The sequence below is a fragment of the Branchiostoma lanceolatum genome, chromosome 2 (assembly GCF_035083965.1).
Source record: "Branchiostoma lanceolatum isolate klBraLanc5 chromosome 2, klBraLanc5.hap2, whole genome shotgun sequence".
NCBI classification, from domain to species: Eukaryota; Metazoa; Chordata; class Leptocardii; order Amphioxiformes; family Branchiostomatidae; genus Branchiostoma; species Branchiostoma lanceolatum.
Window position 1 is genome coordinate 22,390,669 of NC_089723.1, and position 17,944 is coordinate 22,408,612.

General features: G+C 42.1%; 1 protein-coding gene across 2 annotated transcripts; it reads right to left on the bottom strand.

Annotated features, from left to right (window-relative positions):
- Positions 1–805: 805 nt before the first annotated feature.
- On the bottom strand, positions 806–17,130 carry LOC136427971 (laminin subunit alpha-1-like). 2 transcript variants are annotated; one of them, XM_066417203.1, is made up of 14 exons: positions 16,909–17,130; positions 14,738–14,851; positions 14,140–14,198; positions 12,696–12,842; positions 11,795–11,968; positions 10,963–11,106; positions 10,085–10,246; positions 9,376–9,546; positions 9,015–9,161; positions 6,871–6,964; positions 5,856–5,914; positions 4,928–5,037; positions 4,381–4,467; positions 806–1,138 (listed from the first exon to the last, which is right to left on the bottom strand). In XM_066417203.1, exons 1-14 carry the CDS (start codon positions 17,081–17,083, stop codon positions 1,033–1,035), a joined length of 1,749 nt encoding a protein of 582 aa, XP_066273300.1. In that variant the 5' UTR covers positions 17,084–17,130; the 3' UTR covers positions 806–1,032. The 2 variants fall into 2 exon arrangements, with proteins under 2 accessions (XP_066273300.1, XP_066273299.1); XM_066417202.1 differs by lacking the exon at positions 806–1,138 and adding an exon at positions 2,430–3,483.
- Positions 17,131–17,944: the final 814 nt, after the last annotated feature.

Consider the following 17,944-nt stretch of genomic DNA (forward strand, 5'->3'; position numbering starts at 1 on the left):
TTGCCGTGTTATGTACCAAAGTGCTGTATTTTCCCTTAGGAAAAATCATATTAAGGGCAATAAAATTTCATGTAGTCATCCATATGGTCCCAAAGCAGACTTAGACTTCTTTTATGACCAGCTATCAATATTTAGGCAGGGCAATATTTAGTATTACAATTCTTTCTAAATTCATAAATGAAAAAACAATGTAGAGTCAAAATGTCAATTTAGCCAGGGAGGAAACCTTAATTAGCTGTTCATGACCTTCCTGACCATGTAGACTTCATAATGGACGAAACTCTTTTTCTGCCAAACCTTTTTTATTCGCACGCTCGCGTCAGTTTTAGGGTTACCATATAATCAACTCAACATGACCTAATGATGGAGGCTTAGATAGAAACGTGATTTCTATGTCTTTAATCAGTAACTGGTTAATCCAAAAAATCAGAAGCTCGAATCTGGAATCTGAATGACTAGACATTATTATTACATTCACTGCTTACAAGGCTTAACAGATGCATCACGACGTACCAACGTTAACGTAGAACCCAGGTGGAACTGACTGTTTTCAATGGATAGCAAAGTAACTGCATATGAATATGCAATGTGTTTTACAGTGAGAGTCTCATATTGAAAGCTACCTGAGGAAACAATGTCCGTAGGCTTACAGACATACATTTGTAATGGTGAGCATTGAGGGTTGTAGATGTCCCTTTGTGTGCCAAACAGACAAGCATTTACGGATACTAGTATACCACGGGAGAATACGTTATTTAATAAGCGCCTGTAAACTCATTCAAAGAAACTACATTCGATAGTTGAATTCTATCCGTAAGCAGATTATTCGATATCTTATTCGAAAATGCATCAGAAAATACGTTGGAAAGGTAAAATCGCATTTCTCTGAAAATGTGGCATCACTGACACATACTAAATCTCCTAGCATCGCGTTATAGGAAAAACCAATCATGATAAACTGACTACTTTGCCAAGGGTTAAGATTCTTTTAGCATGTGCCGTGCGCCTTGACTTGTTGTCCTCTTAGCGGCCTCAGCCGGCGGCGACCGTGACGGGGCAGGTAGTCCCCTTGGAGCAGCACCCACCGGTCACCTTCGGTCCGCCTCCCACGGGCTTGAAGCCGTTAGTAGTATCACATCTGTAACGGCAAATGATGGTAATGCGGAGGAGCCTCATTTCATTTCATACATGATCATGCTCCAACGCGAAGCGTCTCCTGTGCCGTATACAATATACCTTATGCTTCGGTCACAATCTTTTTTGCACTTTCAATCGTGAAGTCTACGTGACCATGTGGGACACCCTGCGGCTACCGGGTTATTTTCTACAGGGACAAATTTGTGGTTTCGGGGCCCGGCCAGGGCTATTCGCCACCCACCCTCCACCGGGTACCGGCACGAATGTAACCGAAGCTACTGAGGGAGGCTCTGCTAAACCGGGCTGAGCTTCCACGTTTGTAGGCGCTAGGCATGGTCTCTAGACTCTAACCAACTGTCAGTTAATCACAGGGTCGGCTTTACCCACATCAACCAAATTTGAGCGGTTCTCTGGCTGGCTGACAGTTGGTTAGATCACACGCTAACAAAAGTGGTAACCTCATCCAGGTTTAGCAGAACCTCCCAAAGGTGTGTTGTATAGGCCACAGACGAGGCTCAGTGCAGGATAAGGCACTTCCTCCAGGATGGAATGATGTGGGTTGAACCGTAGTCACGTGTGGTGCCTAGGTGCAAACTGGGAGTCAAAGTTAACATTAGTAACAATTATGCCAACACAGATGAACTTTCAAGCTAAACATTAGTGGTCACATGATATGAAACGTATAGTCCTGACATTGGAGAATCATTGATTGACCTGACCTCAAAGTTTGCCTTCTCCCCCCGTTATGTTTCGTGTTATGTTTGTCGTACGTGCAAGAGAGACACTGACAGCACGAGAATCATTCTATTCCTTCGAGAATCCCAATTTTCCGGGACTGTCACGCCAGTATAGGACTGACAAGTCACGCAAGACGCCGTCCACGGCCACGACACCTAGAGAGTGCTACCATCATCCCTCGACATGGACGAATGCCTACACGTACGATAGCAAACGCATACCAACACATTACCCTTGAACTTGATAGTTCATGTGTACTTGTGTCAAAGAATGCGTGCTAAAGTACACTTCTTACAATTTATGGTTTGTACTGATTAATCAGACCCACTCCAAACAAAAGTTAAGTTCAGGTGCTGCTAAGCAATTTCTTTTAAAAGAAAGTACCAGAAACCACATAAGTTGTGGCATAATTGCTTGAACAAATTAGACGTTTAGATCAGTGAATCTTTATTTTGTTACTACCGAGGTATCTATCACTTCAATCTGACAAAGGCATATGGCACCAGGTTAAGCAAATACACAGACTATCCAAACAAAGGCTGCTATTCCGAGTGTTGTATTTATCAAGCTTTTAATCTGACAACGCACGATGTAGACAAAGACATCAGCAAGTTATTCATTACCAGGCAAAGTGTTTAATGAGATAACGTTATGGATGACAGACCGGCCAGATATAAGTTGGTTTGATGATTTCTACCGAAGACCATATAATACTGTTACGTAGTTTACGTAGGAATGGATATTTCTGAGGTGAATTGACAGTCGAAAAAAAAAGAAGATTTATGTAATATCAAACAGGCACCTTTTGGTCATCGTATCATTCTTCAAAAATGTACTTGACTCGTAGCCAAATATTTAGTTTTCTTGAAACTGATAACAGACAAGTCCAAAATTAAACATTGTTGATGAACTGCTAGAAGACATACACTAGCATGAAAACCCATCGGTGTTGGTAAATGACATTGAGGATGAGGACTAAACTTGCCATGACCAACACGTAACAGAAATTGAGACTTACCCAAACATTTCGGACGGGGGGCGACACAGGTTATCTAGCACTTTCGACCCGCTGCTGCAGTCACGTGTCTCCAACGTCACGTCCGGTGACTGCAGTATACGGGCCCATTCCGAAAATTTGGGTAGATCCCAATTTTTGTCCCAATGTTTGTTATCACTTAGCATACTGAAGTAGCCGTTTGGCACCCCATTCTCTGATGATGTTAGGAGTTAGAGTTAGGAGTTAGGCAGCAGGGAGAAGGTATTGTTTAGTCCTCATCCTTTATAGCTATGCTATTTTGCCTAAAGTGCACGTGTACACTGAACCTGGTGCAAATGTACGTAGACTATCAGCACATGTTAGAATAGAACGTCTCTGCCATCTGGAAATGTAACAATCAAAATAGCTGGATTAAGGACATTGCAAAATGTCGACTCTGAGCTAGTCTGGTCGACGAAACTGCGGAAACTGTAAGCTACGTGGCGGTTTATGTGACTGTAGCCTAGCCTGCCACAGTCACGGGGCAGCTCGTCACACCCCTCTTAACGCAGCAGCCACCGCTAGTCCTCGGACCACCTCCGACAGGAACGTAATCATTGATCGTGTCGCACCTACAACAACGTACAAGAATCACAGAAAACAACATGCATTAGGATCATATTACGTGACCAAATGACATATATCTCGGCAACATTTGTTATAATTGATATTATATTTGTACGAGATGTTGTACAGTTGTTCACCTGTAATAATATCTTCCTATGACGTATTCTGATGATATAAAAATCCATGATCTAAGGAGAGTCCCACTGTTATGACCTTGACACGCCAATGGAGATACAAGGCTTCAGGAAGACATTATTGGTCATTTTGCCTGGTGAACGCTATACAGGATTAGAAGCAAATAAATAGTTAGTAAGTCCAATACTTCATGTCCTGTGTAACGAAAGTTAATAACATCCTATAACAATCTATAGAAGCTCTAGTCTGTACAAAAGTGGAATCTGGGAAAGATTTATGCAAATGAATAAATGCAAAATCTTATCACTGGCAAAGTGACTCGGAATAATCATGAACTGAACTGTCCGGAAGTTAAAACTAACAGGTGCTTGATTTTGAGCATACCGTACCTGACCCGCCTTATTAACCAGCATGGACAGTGACCTGCTCTCTGTAAATACACTTCAGTCGTTTTCATCTTTTGTCTGTCGTACTTTTATTAGATGACAGTTGAATTCATGATGATATCGCATCTGTATCGTATCATAAATTGTTTTAAACTGTACCATAAATAGTTTGATTACTGTATATTGCTTTTGATTTAATGGCAACCTGCGATATCCAATGAAGTCTAATCTCCAAGCAGATCTATCGATGGGAATAGTAGTATCCAAATTGTCAATACTACTGTTTTTGCCCTTTGGTAAGCTGTCATTTTCACCGATAGAGATGCTTGGACATTTTGTCATCATGATCATGTATCTTGATGGGAAATAACTGTTGCTCACTGGTCACACAGGGCTCCGGCGTACCCAGCGATGCACCCCATGCACTGCAGTGTTTTGTTAGGCAGCTGGATACACGTGGTAGATCTCCTGCAGAAAAAAAATATTGAAATAGAGTTCGGCCACCTCATACCTCCATGAAATATCTAGAGATTTTGTAGATTTTATGCAAATGCCTTACAAATTTACATGGCTTATACATCGTGATGTTTACCTTCAACTAACTGATACATGTTACAACAATAGAATTAATTCCCATCATTTACCATTAAGCGGTTTTGCGGTCTTTGGAATATTTTGACAAAAACGACCTTGCAGTTCCAAAATTAAATGTTTTGGCGCCCAAACATGCCCCACTTTTTCCTGACGTCAAAAGCGATCTGCCACCTAAATGTCAAGACCATACAATGTCCGGAACAAAAGATACATTGAAAAACTGCTATGATAGCTTTTTGTCATTGATTATGCAAATGTTCTCCTATTTTGCATTATTTGTATTCCAGGTTGTACTTCTTTTTCCAAGCTATCCTGAAAATCTGACGGTACTCACGGTGGGCAGTTGCATTTCTTGCAGTCGTTCGGAGTTCCTCCCGTCGCTATGCCGTAGTACCCGGTATCACACTTCTCACAGTACACGCCGGTCGTGTGGTGCTGGCAGTTCTGTAACAATCGCAACAAATCGACGGTCAGCCTCACTAGATATCTTCAGAAAACGCTTACAGCAACATGTGCAAAAGTTAGGTGTGACAGATTCTTCAGTGTATATATATGAACCAGCTGCTGTCGAGCCACGTGCCTGCAAAGCAAGCTTAGCCGGTGTGTTTCACTGAAGGGTGGTTATATCGGCTACATAGGTAAAGAAGCTGATGTGTTGGGCCGAAAGACGGCTATAACGGCTATAAATACAGAATGTCCAGTGCGTAGTTTTGCCAACAAGCGGCTGGTGGCTCATATCTTATGCAAAAAAAATGATTCAGAGTTTTCCATTAAGATATATGGTATATAAATGAATTGCTTCGGAAAGGCATAGGGGGCTGGCTGTCACCCTTCTGCATATATCGCCAACGAGCGGCATGGAATATACTATGGCTGTTAAACTTAGTAACTCTAGTATCTGTGGATACATTTTAAATTCGCCGAATACGAAAACAAAAAATCAATACGGAACTCATATGGACTTCATATGGAACAAGTGTAAGAGACCCCACAGATACAGATAGTCAACGAATGGTTGTATGGTCATCTAGCATTCTCTAATGTGAGGCACTGGCCCGCTTTGCACACAAGTTTTCGTAGTCAAGTCTTGGCTGTGTGTGGGGTGCTTTGGACTGCTCAAGTGGAGGTTTCATACTAAGAGCGCTACTTGAATGGCATAGGATTCTCCTTGCACAGTCCCGAGTCGACTCTAAGTCAAGTCGACTTCAATACTTAGTAAGCGTGTGTAAACCCAACCAATATGACAAACTCTATTGTCTCACCGTACAGACCCCTTGTGGACAGTTGGTGGTATGACCGTTGCACTTACATCCAGCGGTTGCTGTGGAAACGGTAGTGGTACGTTTGAATACACATTTCTATCTCTCAGATAACTATAAAGTATTTTTTTCTTCATTTTATTGGTATTTCCTAATTGAGGATCGGACAAGAAGCAAAATGATTGCGAGAAGCCATCTCCTCATAAACACGAATATAAATATGAAGAGATTACAATAAGTAAAATAACATCACATAAAGTCAACAGTATCTTCCCAACAACATCGTTGCATTTTTCTAAATTATTTGGTAATCATTGTTACAAGGATTGAAATAACCGGTGCCCGTAGGCCACAAATTTTTCCCGGTGGAATGCCGGGTACCTTCCGGTGTTTACACGATTAGCTTACAGCGTCCATTTGTTACCGGGTCCCCGGTTTATTTTCTTCCGGAATTTTAGAAAATCACGGAGCCCGGCCTAGTAGCCACATGGTGACCCGTGTGGGGCCACGTAGGGGTCACGCCCGACAGTTTAAAAAAACGTACGTTAACTACCCGGCGGGGCCCCTTTTTTTCAATTGTGACCGCAGAATGCCACTGCCTGTATCTGAGATATATAGGCTACCATCTTATAAACTTCTCAATATCAATGCTGTTTACCTGTGCTTACAGTTGATGAGAGGATGCCTTTTCGATGTTTTGCATCGCATCACACAACATCCGGAATTAAACTGAAAACGTCACGACCTAATATGCTGTCTTTGTTACCTTTTGATTTCATTTGTCAGGCTGTATAAAATCATAAAGTTGAGGGCTACTTAACTAGCCGAAGACTATTACAAAGCCTAGACCTAGTCATCGAATGCAATAATACAATAATTAATAATACAATAATACAATACAGCTTACAATACACATGGTTACGAGACACTTATAAAGACGTTTACAAAGCATAAGACTTATGTATGAACATTGAAATTTTTTCTCGTCCCCTGTGATGTTTTTGTGCTAATTACTCACGTTTACAGTCGGTGGCTGTTCCTTTGGTGGGGTCACCGATGTAGCCGGCCTTGCACTTCTCGCACTTTGACCCAGTGGTTTGATGCATGCAGTTCTACATGTAACAGGCACGGTAATAATGTACGGTCAGAAACAAACAACAAACTAAAAACGCTAGAGGCTCCAACCTACACCCATTATTCTCCCTTTGAAGAGCTATCTACCGCTCAAGAAATAGCATGTCCACATCTTAAAAGATGTGAAAACCGAAATACCATAACACGCCGCTAGGTAGCCTATAATACAAGGTCTTGTATAGACTTAGACACTTCTCCGTCACAAACACTACAATACCTCACGGAATACATGTACATGTATCTTTTGGCGGTTACGTCCCCCCCCCCCCCCCACTAGAGGCAGTTCACAGCTTAACAGATCGCTTAGCGAATTTTGTATGTAAAGGACAATCTTTAAAACCGATTTGTTGTGTTTTATTGTCTTTTTTAGATCATACCTTTACATCTTGCACCATGAAATGAAGGGTCACACGAATGCGAATGTGATCGCTGTAGTATATCATTTGGAATAATGAATCATGACCAACAGAAGGCAGGCAATTCAATTCAATTAAATTCAAGTGAAATCAAGGAAACAGGGTTCTGTCCTTGGTGCTGAAACAGATAACTACTGCAAAGGAGGGGTGATCAATCAGTTTTGCGGCCTCAGCAAAAAAAAGGTGCTCAAATCGAAATTTGGGACATGGTTATGTTGTATGTATTTTATCTATTAAATGACAAATCATTGTGGTAATTGATTTCCAGTCGACTTTTTTTTTTAAATCAGAAGGTACATGGAATTGATAAGAATTAACAAGGGTGAACTGTGACCAGAGCTGTATGCTGGGTCTTGTTCCTTATGCCATAACATCCACGAAGATATTGTCAAAATGTTTGATGAGGTTGCCCTTTGTATTTCACTTGCGAAGAAGGTATTTGACTTTCAGCAAAGCAAGTTGGACCGCACACCTCAGGTCGCAGCTCAATTGATTTTTTTCCTTCTCTCTCACCTAACGTTACTGGGTGTTGCCTGCAAATTAATGGTCACAATGATTTTCCCCCGATATTTCAGTTGTGCACCTTATTTCTGTATGAGGCTGTGAACTTATTGATCACCCCTCATATATCCTGCAGTGATCACATAGTACAGATCATCTGAAAAGGGTTTCGCATATGATACTGAGCGAATTGTATATCTAAGGTCTCATTCATGTATTACTCCGAGTGTGCAGTCTAAAAGAGTACGGACAAAAAAAGTAAACGGCTGCATGAACTGGTATTTATAGCTGTGAGAAATTCCCTTATAGCTAGCCCAAACGATATAAGATGTTAGCTTGGTGAAAGCTTGTTCGTAACTGAAGAAACTATAGTTAGCAGGTAATGTTTGGCAGCCGCGCGAGGTCAGACGTGCACACTGCTGGGTGTGGAGTGGTGCGGTTGTACGTTTGCAGCTAGAAAGTGCCTCTTGCGGGGAGAGGCTAATTGCAGTTTGTGATTTCTATAAAAACGTATAGATTCTTAGAAATTTTTGGCGATTTTTTTAGACAATGAAGGGTTGATGGGCTCAACATAGAATGAATGCCATTTTTCCTATAGCTTCATTATGAACGCGCCCGTGTAAAACACGGATTACGACATAGAAGTCTATGGGGAGAAAAAAAAAACTCATGAATGAGACCCTAAAAATATAATTGAAGTCCTTTTTAAGTTGTCGTAGCTGAGCTGCCTGTCTATATTGGTCTCTGCCTTACGAACTACCCTAGTGCACTGACTATAGAGGAAGAATAATTTGTCATTGGAGTTTGGACACCATATGGCAACACAGTTCTTGATCCTGTCACACGATTTGGGCTCATCCTTTCAACCATCATGCCCCCCCCCCTGTAAAGTAATTAAACGATGGCTTTGCTACTTGACACCTATTAGATTCGGATTATAGTGGACCTCAAAGAGCACAGGCCTTCCAAAGGGGAAATAACTCTCTTCCCATTGACTGACTGACTGTCTTGGCCAGCTATTCACCCAATGTTTTCTAAATTGTACCATCCATCCATCCGTAGGAAGGCCTGATGGAGGCCATGTATCTATATAACGCCCTTGTTTCCTCACCGCGCAGACCCCAGTCGTCTTGTCACACGTGGGGCTGTGTTTGTTACAGTTGTCCATACAGGACTTACAGGGACCCTTGGTCGCGTCTCCGGTGTAGCCGATCTTACACGTCTGGCACCTGGTACCCTCCGTGTTGTCTTGGCAGTTCTAAAAATGGTAGGAAATATAAACTGGAAATGTAACGTTTGTAACAAAATACATAATGTTTAACTTCACATTGTCTAACCTAACAATCTATTTCTCTGTTTGTTCTTACTCAAACACAGATTTATATATAAATGGTGACCACCTCCTCCAGCTCTGTCCTGCCACTTGCTACAAAATGTAATCGAACACCACATGGTGTCTGAAATTGACTTACGCTGCAGGTTTGTGCCGCCACGTTACAGGTGGTGGAGTGGCCGTAGCACAGGGCGGCGCAGTTGGTCGTTCCTCCCGCCGTGCAGGCCGTGGCGCTGCCCGTGGTCGGGTTCCCGGTGAACCCGGGCTTGCACTTCTCACACCTGTCGCCCATGGTGTTGTGCTGACAGTTCTGGTGGACAACACAAAGGGATACTCATGACACACGTATTTTCATGAATGTTGTGTCTTTACTCAATGTTATCGTTTTATGTTAATATTTATACTTTGGAGGAGAGGGCTTCTCATAAATGATGGGTTTTTGACCGAACCTCAACAGATATATTTGAATAAAAGAAAACCTTTTAAGTATTGTATTTCTTAACAGTTGAAGAGAGAAACAATACTTGAAAGCAGTACAGATATTGAAAAACAGGAGTAAATCGCAGAGAAATAGTTAAATCCTAATATATACTTGAAGATTGGCATCGTCTGTTTTTGCATAGCGTGCACACACACACACACACACGCACACACACATATACACACACACTCTCTCTCGCACACACATACACACACACGCATACACAAACACACACACACAGATATGCACATATATATACACACACACTTAAACACACACACTCTCTCTCTCACACACATACACACACATACACACACGCACACACACACACACACCTTCCTGCCAGTCGTATCCTGGCGTTACTTACCGTACACTTGCCAGTGGCCAGGGTACATGTGGTGGAGTGTTTGTTACACAGGACAGGACAGCTGGCAGCCTTACAGGAGTCAGCTTTACCCGTTGTTGCCGTTCCCGTGAAACCAGCAAGACACTGGTTACAGAAAAATCCCTGCGTGTTGTGCTTGCAACCCTGATTGGAAAAAAACACAATGTCTAAACGGTCAGTTCTTTTCTTGTACAAAAGCATTGTGGATAGTGCTCTTAGTACACAGAGAGAGAGAGAGAGAGAAAGAGACAGACAGACAGACAGACAGACAGACAGACAGAGACAGAGAGAGAGACAGAGAGAGGGAGAGAGAGAGAGAGACAGAGAGACAGAGAGGGACAGAGAGAGACAGATCTGGCAGAATCGCCCATGGCTGTGAGTAAAGATCCTGATCGGAGTCTCTAAAATGCTTAATTCTAACTCAAGCCACTGATGTAAAGTAATATCAATCTAAGTTGAAAATCTCTGACTGTCTTCTGAGGGATTATCGTTAAATTTGCAGACCCCAACCATGATCTCTACCGCCAGAATCACTGATTGTGCGAGATCGCAATCTCTACAGAACTACTTACGACTGGAACATCCTGCCACACGAGATACAAGCAATGTTACACCTGGGAATTTCAAACAAGGACTACTAAAACACACCATAGGTTCTAAAACGTGAAGCAGATACGATGAGACACTTACGATTTTTTATTTGTATGTAACTGTGCTTTCAGGTTAGCTGTACGTTGATTGTAATCCTATGTTATTTGATATGTACTTGTTGTGTTTTCTCCTGGAAGAGTAGCTGAACGCAAAAAAACTCCAATAAACCCTAACATATAAATGATCATGTATTGCTGGGACAGACTTACTATGCATTCCCCGTTGGCTTTCTTGCAGTCGTCGGCGTGGTTGTTGCAGGCGCATGGCAAGCAACTCTTACCCCCCGTGGGATCTGACCAAAAACCCTTCACACACTTCTCACACTTGGTCCCTTCCGTGTTGTCTTTGCAGTTCTGTGGAGAATAATCATGTCAGAATAGACCTCTTGCCAATTACGGCTGCCATTTTGAATTTCCCGGGACCGTGCACCAAAACGAGGCTGCAGTCGGTGCTGCCTTTTCATAGCCTTGTACATGTATTACAGTTTTCATGTATTTTTGTCATCTTTAGTTGCAAGTCTCGCACATTTTATCGATACATCCAGTATTTCACCTTTGAGGGGCGAAACCTGCCACAAAAGGTGACAAACATTAAAATAGGCTTATTAGTAGGGAGCACCAACCGCATCCTCATTTTGGTGCACGGTCTCAGGAAATTCAAAATGGCCGCCGTAATTTGCAAGAGGTCTATTGACTGGACTTCAAAGTGCGCTAAAAACTGCTGTTCCCACCTAAAAAGATTTTGTCTTTTGTTCCAATGAAATTTCATCTGTGATTGTAATGGGCATTGTGAAGAGTATTTGACATGTATGCTTTTTCGCACATAAAGCAAAGCGTTTACCAAGATTTCAAACGGTGAATGTTAAAAATCTTGGCGGATAGGAACGAATCTTATTACGCTTTGTCAGTTTGGGAGTTGTTTTTTTTTTCAGTCATACTTTTACATTTTGCATAAAATTCCAATGATGAAGTCAAGGGTTACACAAATCCGATTTAGACCACAGTGAGCTCGCAGCGACGTCTAGTGGAATGAAGGCCATACCACACATTTGCCGGTGGCGTCACACGTGGTGGAGTGCCCGTTGCAGGTGTTACATGTTTTAGTGGGGCCCGTGCTGGAGGGCTGGCAGTCCTTGGCCGTCCCCTTGGTGGCGTCACCGCGGAAGCCGGGCCGGCATTTCTCACACTTCTCTCCCTCCGTGTTGTGGCCGCAGTTCTACAAAGGAGCAAGGGTTTTCAACAATTCTGTTGTTTTTTCTATTTAAAGTATTAAGTATCCAATTCGATGATAACAATGACAATAGTAATTCATTGCATCACCATGCCCAACAAAAGTGCATCAAGTTGACATACCTGGAAAACAGTAAGAAAACAATGGTATGCTTTATCTATATCATTAGTAATATGCTTCTTACCTCTTCTTAAAACATGTGTAGATTAATGATAATGATCTTAGAAGATCACGTGACATAGAATTTATAATTTTCTGCCATGTTGTGTGGTTAAACCTTGACGTTGCTTGGTAAATTTTAATGTTTTTAATGTAATAACGGTGACGTAATCATGATATCATGTAAATGCAATCTTATGGGTCTGACTCTTCAAGGTTTGATAAACCAACATGGCGGTTGTGACGTCATTGCCACGTGAGTGAAAAACACCCTATTGGTTATTTCAAACTGTTCAACTTATCATGGTGACCTTGTGACCTATTCCAGGTCACGTGACATAGAGCTCAGAGCTGAAGAAAGATGATGGATGCTGTTTTAAACCTTCCTTATTAATAAACTTTATGTCGTGAGTACTACATGTAGTGCAATTCTCTAATGTTAAACCAATTAATGAGTATTGTGAGTTAGATACCTCTGAAAAGCCTGAAAATTCCCAACATTGTTTTAGTTACCCTTGCGTGCTTTTGATACAATGGCGAAAACGTTCCGTACCAAGCATTTTCCTGTGACGTCACATTTGGTAGAGTGCCCGTTACAGCTGCACTGTTTGCAGTCGTCCTTCGTCCCAACCTTCGCGTTGCCATAGAAACCGGGCTTGCATGTGTCACAGTACCGTCCCTGGGTGTTGTGTTGGCAAGACTGAAAAAGAAATGAGCGCCTTTACGTACTGATTACTAACAGAAAACATAGAGAAGGGATTGGCATGACCAGCTATTGCAAAACTTCAAGAAAATCAAGACCATAACACGTGCAGGTCCAAAAGATACAAAAACGGAAGTTCTGCTTCAGTACCAAGTTCACATACCAGGGGGCCCAAAATCGACCTTGACTTTGGATTGCCATCACCTGCTAACATACCAAATATCATTGTAATCCATCAAGAGCGTCTTGAGTTATACTGACTACAGTAGTCCGAAAACACAAACACACAGATATACCCAAAACTATATTTCCATTTTTCATGGAGATAATGAAAACCTGATGATAAGCTTAAGGGGTCAATATTGGAAACTAGTTCGCAACTAATGGGAAACTAGTCCGCCTCCATTCGTCACTTGCGTTTATTCTAACTGTCAAAACAAATCGCTGCTGCAAGAGACGAATTGGCGTTCATTGGAAACCGCGTGGAACCCCCCCCCCCCCTCTCACTGACCCGCGACGCGTTGGCGACCTCGCTGCGACCGAGTGATTTGACACTGCGCTAAACGAATTTCATAGACAAAAAAAATAATTTTTTGACGCTTTGTTTGATTTTTTGTCTTTTTAGTCATATTTGTACGTTTTGCATGGTATTCCCATTGTTCGATGCTTCCGCGGTGAACTCTTCAGCGCGAACTTATTAAGACCACCGCGAACAGTCTGCGTTCTCCCTACCGCGAAATAAAAACCACGCTAACTTGCATTTACAGTATGTATTTTAGTAAATCATGCGTAAACGTAAATAGCCACATGACCTACTAATTACCACTAATTACATTAGGGTCATAGGTCGCGACCGTTACACAATAGATATTTCAAAATCACTAAACATTTAGATACTTTGATGTACTTCGATGTTCTTGTATAATCATTAAAAGTATAGGTATTAAGTATGTATGCACAACTAGAACACACGTCATATGACAACAAGATAACTTGTAAGTTCATCTTTGTTGGTAGAAGTCATTCTGAATCAAAGTTGAACTGCAAATTGCCAACACGAAAATTGGATTTACCAACAATTTCGACTCGTCGGAAATGAACAATCCTTCTAATGAATGATTCACTTCTCACCGAGTCACGTGTTCTATCTGCATAACGTGACGTCACAGAAGCATGTGGATTGCTCATTCCTTGGAGCTGATCAGTCCCAAATTTTAGTCTATTTTTGGGGGGTTGGAAATTTGCAGTTCGACTAAAATCAGAAATAATGTAATATTTAAGACTAAACACATACCAGGCATGTCCTGGTGACCACGTTGTAGATGAAGGAATGCCCGTTGCACAGGATCTTCACTGTCAAAGTGAAACGAATGACGGTCAGTAATTTTTGTTCCCCTTGCCTCTCTGTGCTCTTAACTGAATGATTTCCGTGAGAAACGGTTTCTTATAAATCATTTGTAGTTCATAATCTGTACCCTCATATGAAGGGCCTGCCACGCTTGTGCGTACATTTGTCTATCAAGTCCGTATGAGTCCCGTTTTGACATTATTTGTAAAGTTTGCGTGGAAGAATTGTTTTCTTACTCTGACACATCGTTGTGGCAGCCTGATTATCAAACCGAAGAGACACACACAATTTCTTCAGCCGAAAACTTTACCAAAGCCAAAAGAAAATTGTTAATACGTAACTCATACGGACTTGATATACGCACAATTGTGTCCTAACGGTTCAGAATGGTTTATAATGATATAGCTAAAATATACAATCTTGCACCATCCTTTTCCATGCATTTTATGGTCAAGCAAACGTTTTCGTTGCAATATCATTTACCGTCAATCATTATAATAACAAACTGCAACGGTAAGATAGTAACGGCAAAACATTTACTCACCACATCCGGATTCATCAGACTTGTCCGAACAATCCGGAGAGCCGTTACAGCGGAGTGCGCCGTTCACACAATCTCCGGTCGCGCACTGGAATTCTCCCGGCCTGCACTTGGCGACTAACAGAAACAAATTAAATAATCATAATCAGAACTGTAAGAATTGGAAGAAGTATATTCTTCATCTCATCAATGTACGTTGATATTTGGTAAGATAGCTGGCTTGATTTGCATTTGAAATTACAACGAGTAATCGTTCGACTAAGCCCCAGCCGACCATGTCCAGACGATGGTTGGGAGTAAAATCTCTGTCACACATTGCTGACAATGGCCTCACGAACTTTTCCAGGCCATGCATGGTTGTGAGTTAGTCGTGCACGTGAGCAAGCTAAGGTCATCTGTGGTCAGAAGTTGATCGGCGCGGTAGTTGCCTACTAGTCTTTTAAAGTCGCCTGCAACAGTCAACTGTAAATTTTGAAGAACTATATATATTCTGGAAAGTTAGATTTTTGTTGGATTTGATCAAAGGAGCGAATAGATTGGAGCTAGAATAGTGGTGGTTCCATTTTATTACCAACTAGCCTGTGGTTGAGGTTAATGACCCCCCTCCTAGAGAGCTTGTGGCAGAATAGCTCTAAGCCGCGCGGACCATTCCAATTCCGAGAGTAACCAATAGGAATCCAGTTTAGGGGTAACTATTGTAACTGGGCAGCCATCACGTGATTACGGGAGCCAGCTGCGCAGAGGCCGGACGGAGTAGGGCGGAGTACTTGGCGGGGACCTGATTATAGGACGACCGCTCACACCCTATATCGTTTCTCGGGACTCTCGGTGGCAGTTACAGTCGGGCCGGCCGCTAGGAGCGTGATTTTTAGTCAGGCTACTCCCAACCCGGCGCCGACCTTGGTTGAGGAGTGGTCGGAAACAAGGTCGTGGAAAACGTCCTGAATGTGTGACAGAGCTTTACATTCAATGTAAAAAAAAACATAAGTGTTTTTGTCGCTGACCCCATGAGTGACCAGTCTGGACTTTGATTCAAGCAAAAACAAGCTCCTGTCAATCACGTTATGACCTTGGAACAATGGCCATTCAGGGACACGCTATCACGATGTAAACTGATTTAGTGGACTCACTCCCTGTTTAGTAACCTCTACTACAATCATTCCACCGGGTTACATACATCCTGAAAAACAATCTCTTAGGTGCAGTATGCATTGTACCTATGAACATGGGGTTGCAGATCTGTTTCCAAGGATGTATCGTTTTCAGGGTGGCGGAATTATGTACCCAGGTGGAATTATGTTACACACATTTCTTGTTATTGTTTTGGATAGGTCGCTTTTTTCGACAACTTGCGCTTAACTCGTTTGGACGATAAAATATTCATTCTTTTATTAATTCATCAAACCTTGTTACTATACATTTTCACACTACTTTATGAGACATAAGCTCTCTGCGATGAGTGCAGTTCCCAAGGTTAGCAAACTGCTATTGTATGACGGTAGCAAAGTCCGAAAGATAGCCTACCCAAAACCACGCCGACAATCGACCTTAGAATTATGATGTACGTGTTGTGTCTAAAGTTAAAGTTGGCAACAAGTAGTTGTCGTTCTAGTTAACATCAACCTTTCTACATTGTAGCTAAAACGGACATGTTCCACGCTCGTTCAAATATAGCAAAACATCAAGGTACACCCATACTCACACCCCCATTCCACTGGGACGGCGACTTCGCTGCGACCGAACGGCTTGACAAAGCGATCAACGAATTTTAAGCCCCTGTCACACTTGTGCGTATATACAAGTCTGCATAAGTTGCGTATTAACATGTTTTTGGTTTAGGTTAAGTTTGCAGCCGATTAAGTGATTTCTTGGGTTCGATCACTAGGCTGCACAACGGTAGATCAAAGTAGAAAACAACTTTCAAAGTTCCCCGTAAACCTTCCTCAAACCAAAAAAATGTTAATGCGCAACTCACGCGCACTTGAATATACGCACAAGTGTGACAGGGCCCCTATAGATGAAACTACATGCATAGTATTACGCTTTGTATGTTTTGCTGCCATTTCAAACATACTCTTACAGTTTGTATGATATTCCAGTTATGATGTTTAGGGTGACACAAATCAAATTCATGTCGCAGAGAGAGCGCCGTCTACTGGAAAAGGGGACCTTACCGGGACAGTAGTCCTCGTCGGAAAAATCCAGGCATTCGAAGATTCCGTTACACCTGCGAGCTTTTCCGATGCATCCGCCGCTCGCGCACTCAAACTCTGTCGCAGGATCGCATGGCTGAGCGGCAACTTGTGCCGACAGGCACGCCAGAGACAGAACTACCAGGAGAGGCGTCATGGTCCCACCGAGTTCTGCTACAATATGCCGACTGATTAACAATGGGCAAAAGTCACATATCAAGTGGTCTCGGCAGGTTATTCTTCAAATATTTGCTCTTATTGTCCCAAGGCCAAATGGAGTGCATATTGTTGTGTGGGCATATTGACTGGCCTATCCCTTTCCCATTATTATGAATGTACGGCACACGGCATTCTATAAAACTTCTTGACGGAGAAATATTTGTGTTTTTGTGTGTGTTTTCAACCACTTATCAACAAGATGTTCAGAGATGAATGGATACTGATGTAAGGAGAGGGAAATAGAATGTGTGTGTTCATTGTTTTGATCATCTGAAAGATGTTTTCTCACCTACTTTAGAGGACACGTTATATAATGCATTCACGTTTACATACGATTGCAAATGTCACTCCCATACACTTATTTCAAAATGTATGTGAGGGGGGGGGGGGGTACTCTAAATTTGTTTTGTGTGCAGCACTTTAAAAAAAAGTAGAAAACAGTTATCTCCAATGTCAGTGAGCATTGTTACAGAACGCTTCTCAGTCCTCCGCGTTGAGTCTGTTGCGAACAAAAGTCAACGTCACAATAACCTTGAGCTGACCTTGGCAGGTCGTGTATGTTTAAAATATTTGAAATAACATTTCACTTGTCCTTCCACACGAGGGGTAACTTACCACAGTATAGGACTGATCTTTCCTTTGGCTGCAGTCGTTTAGATTAATCATAGAAACTCACTTTGTAAATATCTACATGTACGTCATTGCAAGCTTTCTTCATCGTGGATGTCGTCATCATTCGGCTCTAGCATTCATAACCTAGCATGCAGGACATTTCATAACGTGCCTTGATCCAACATGA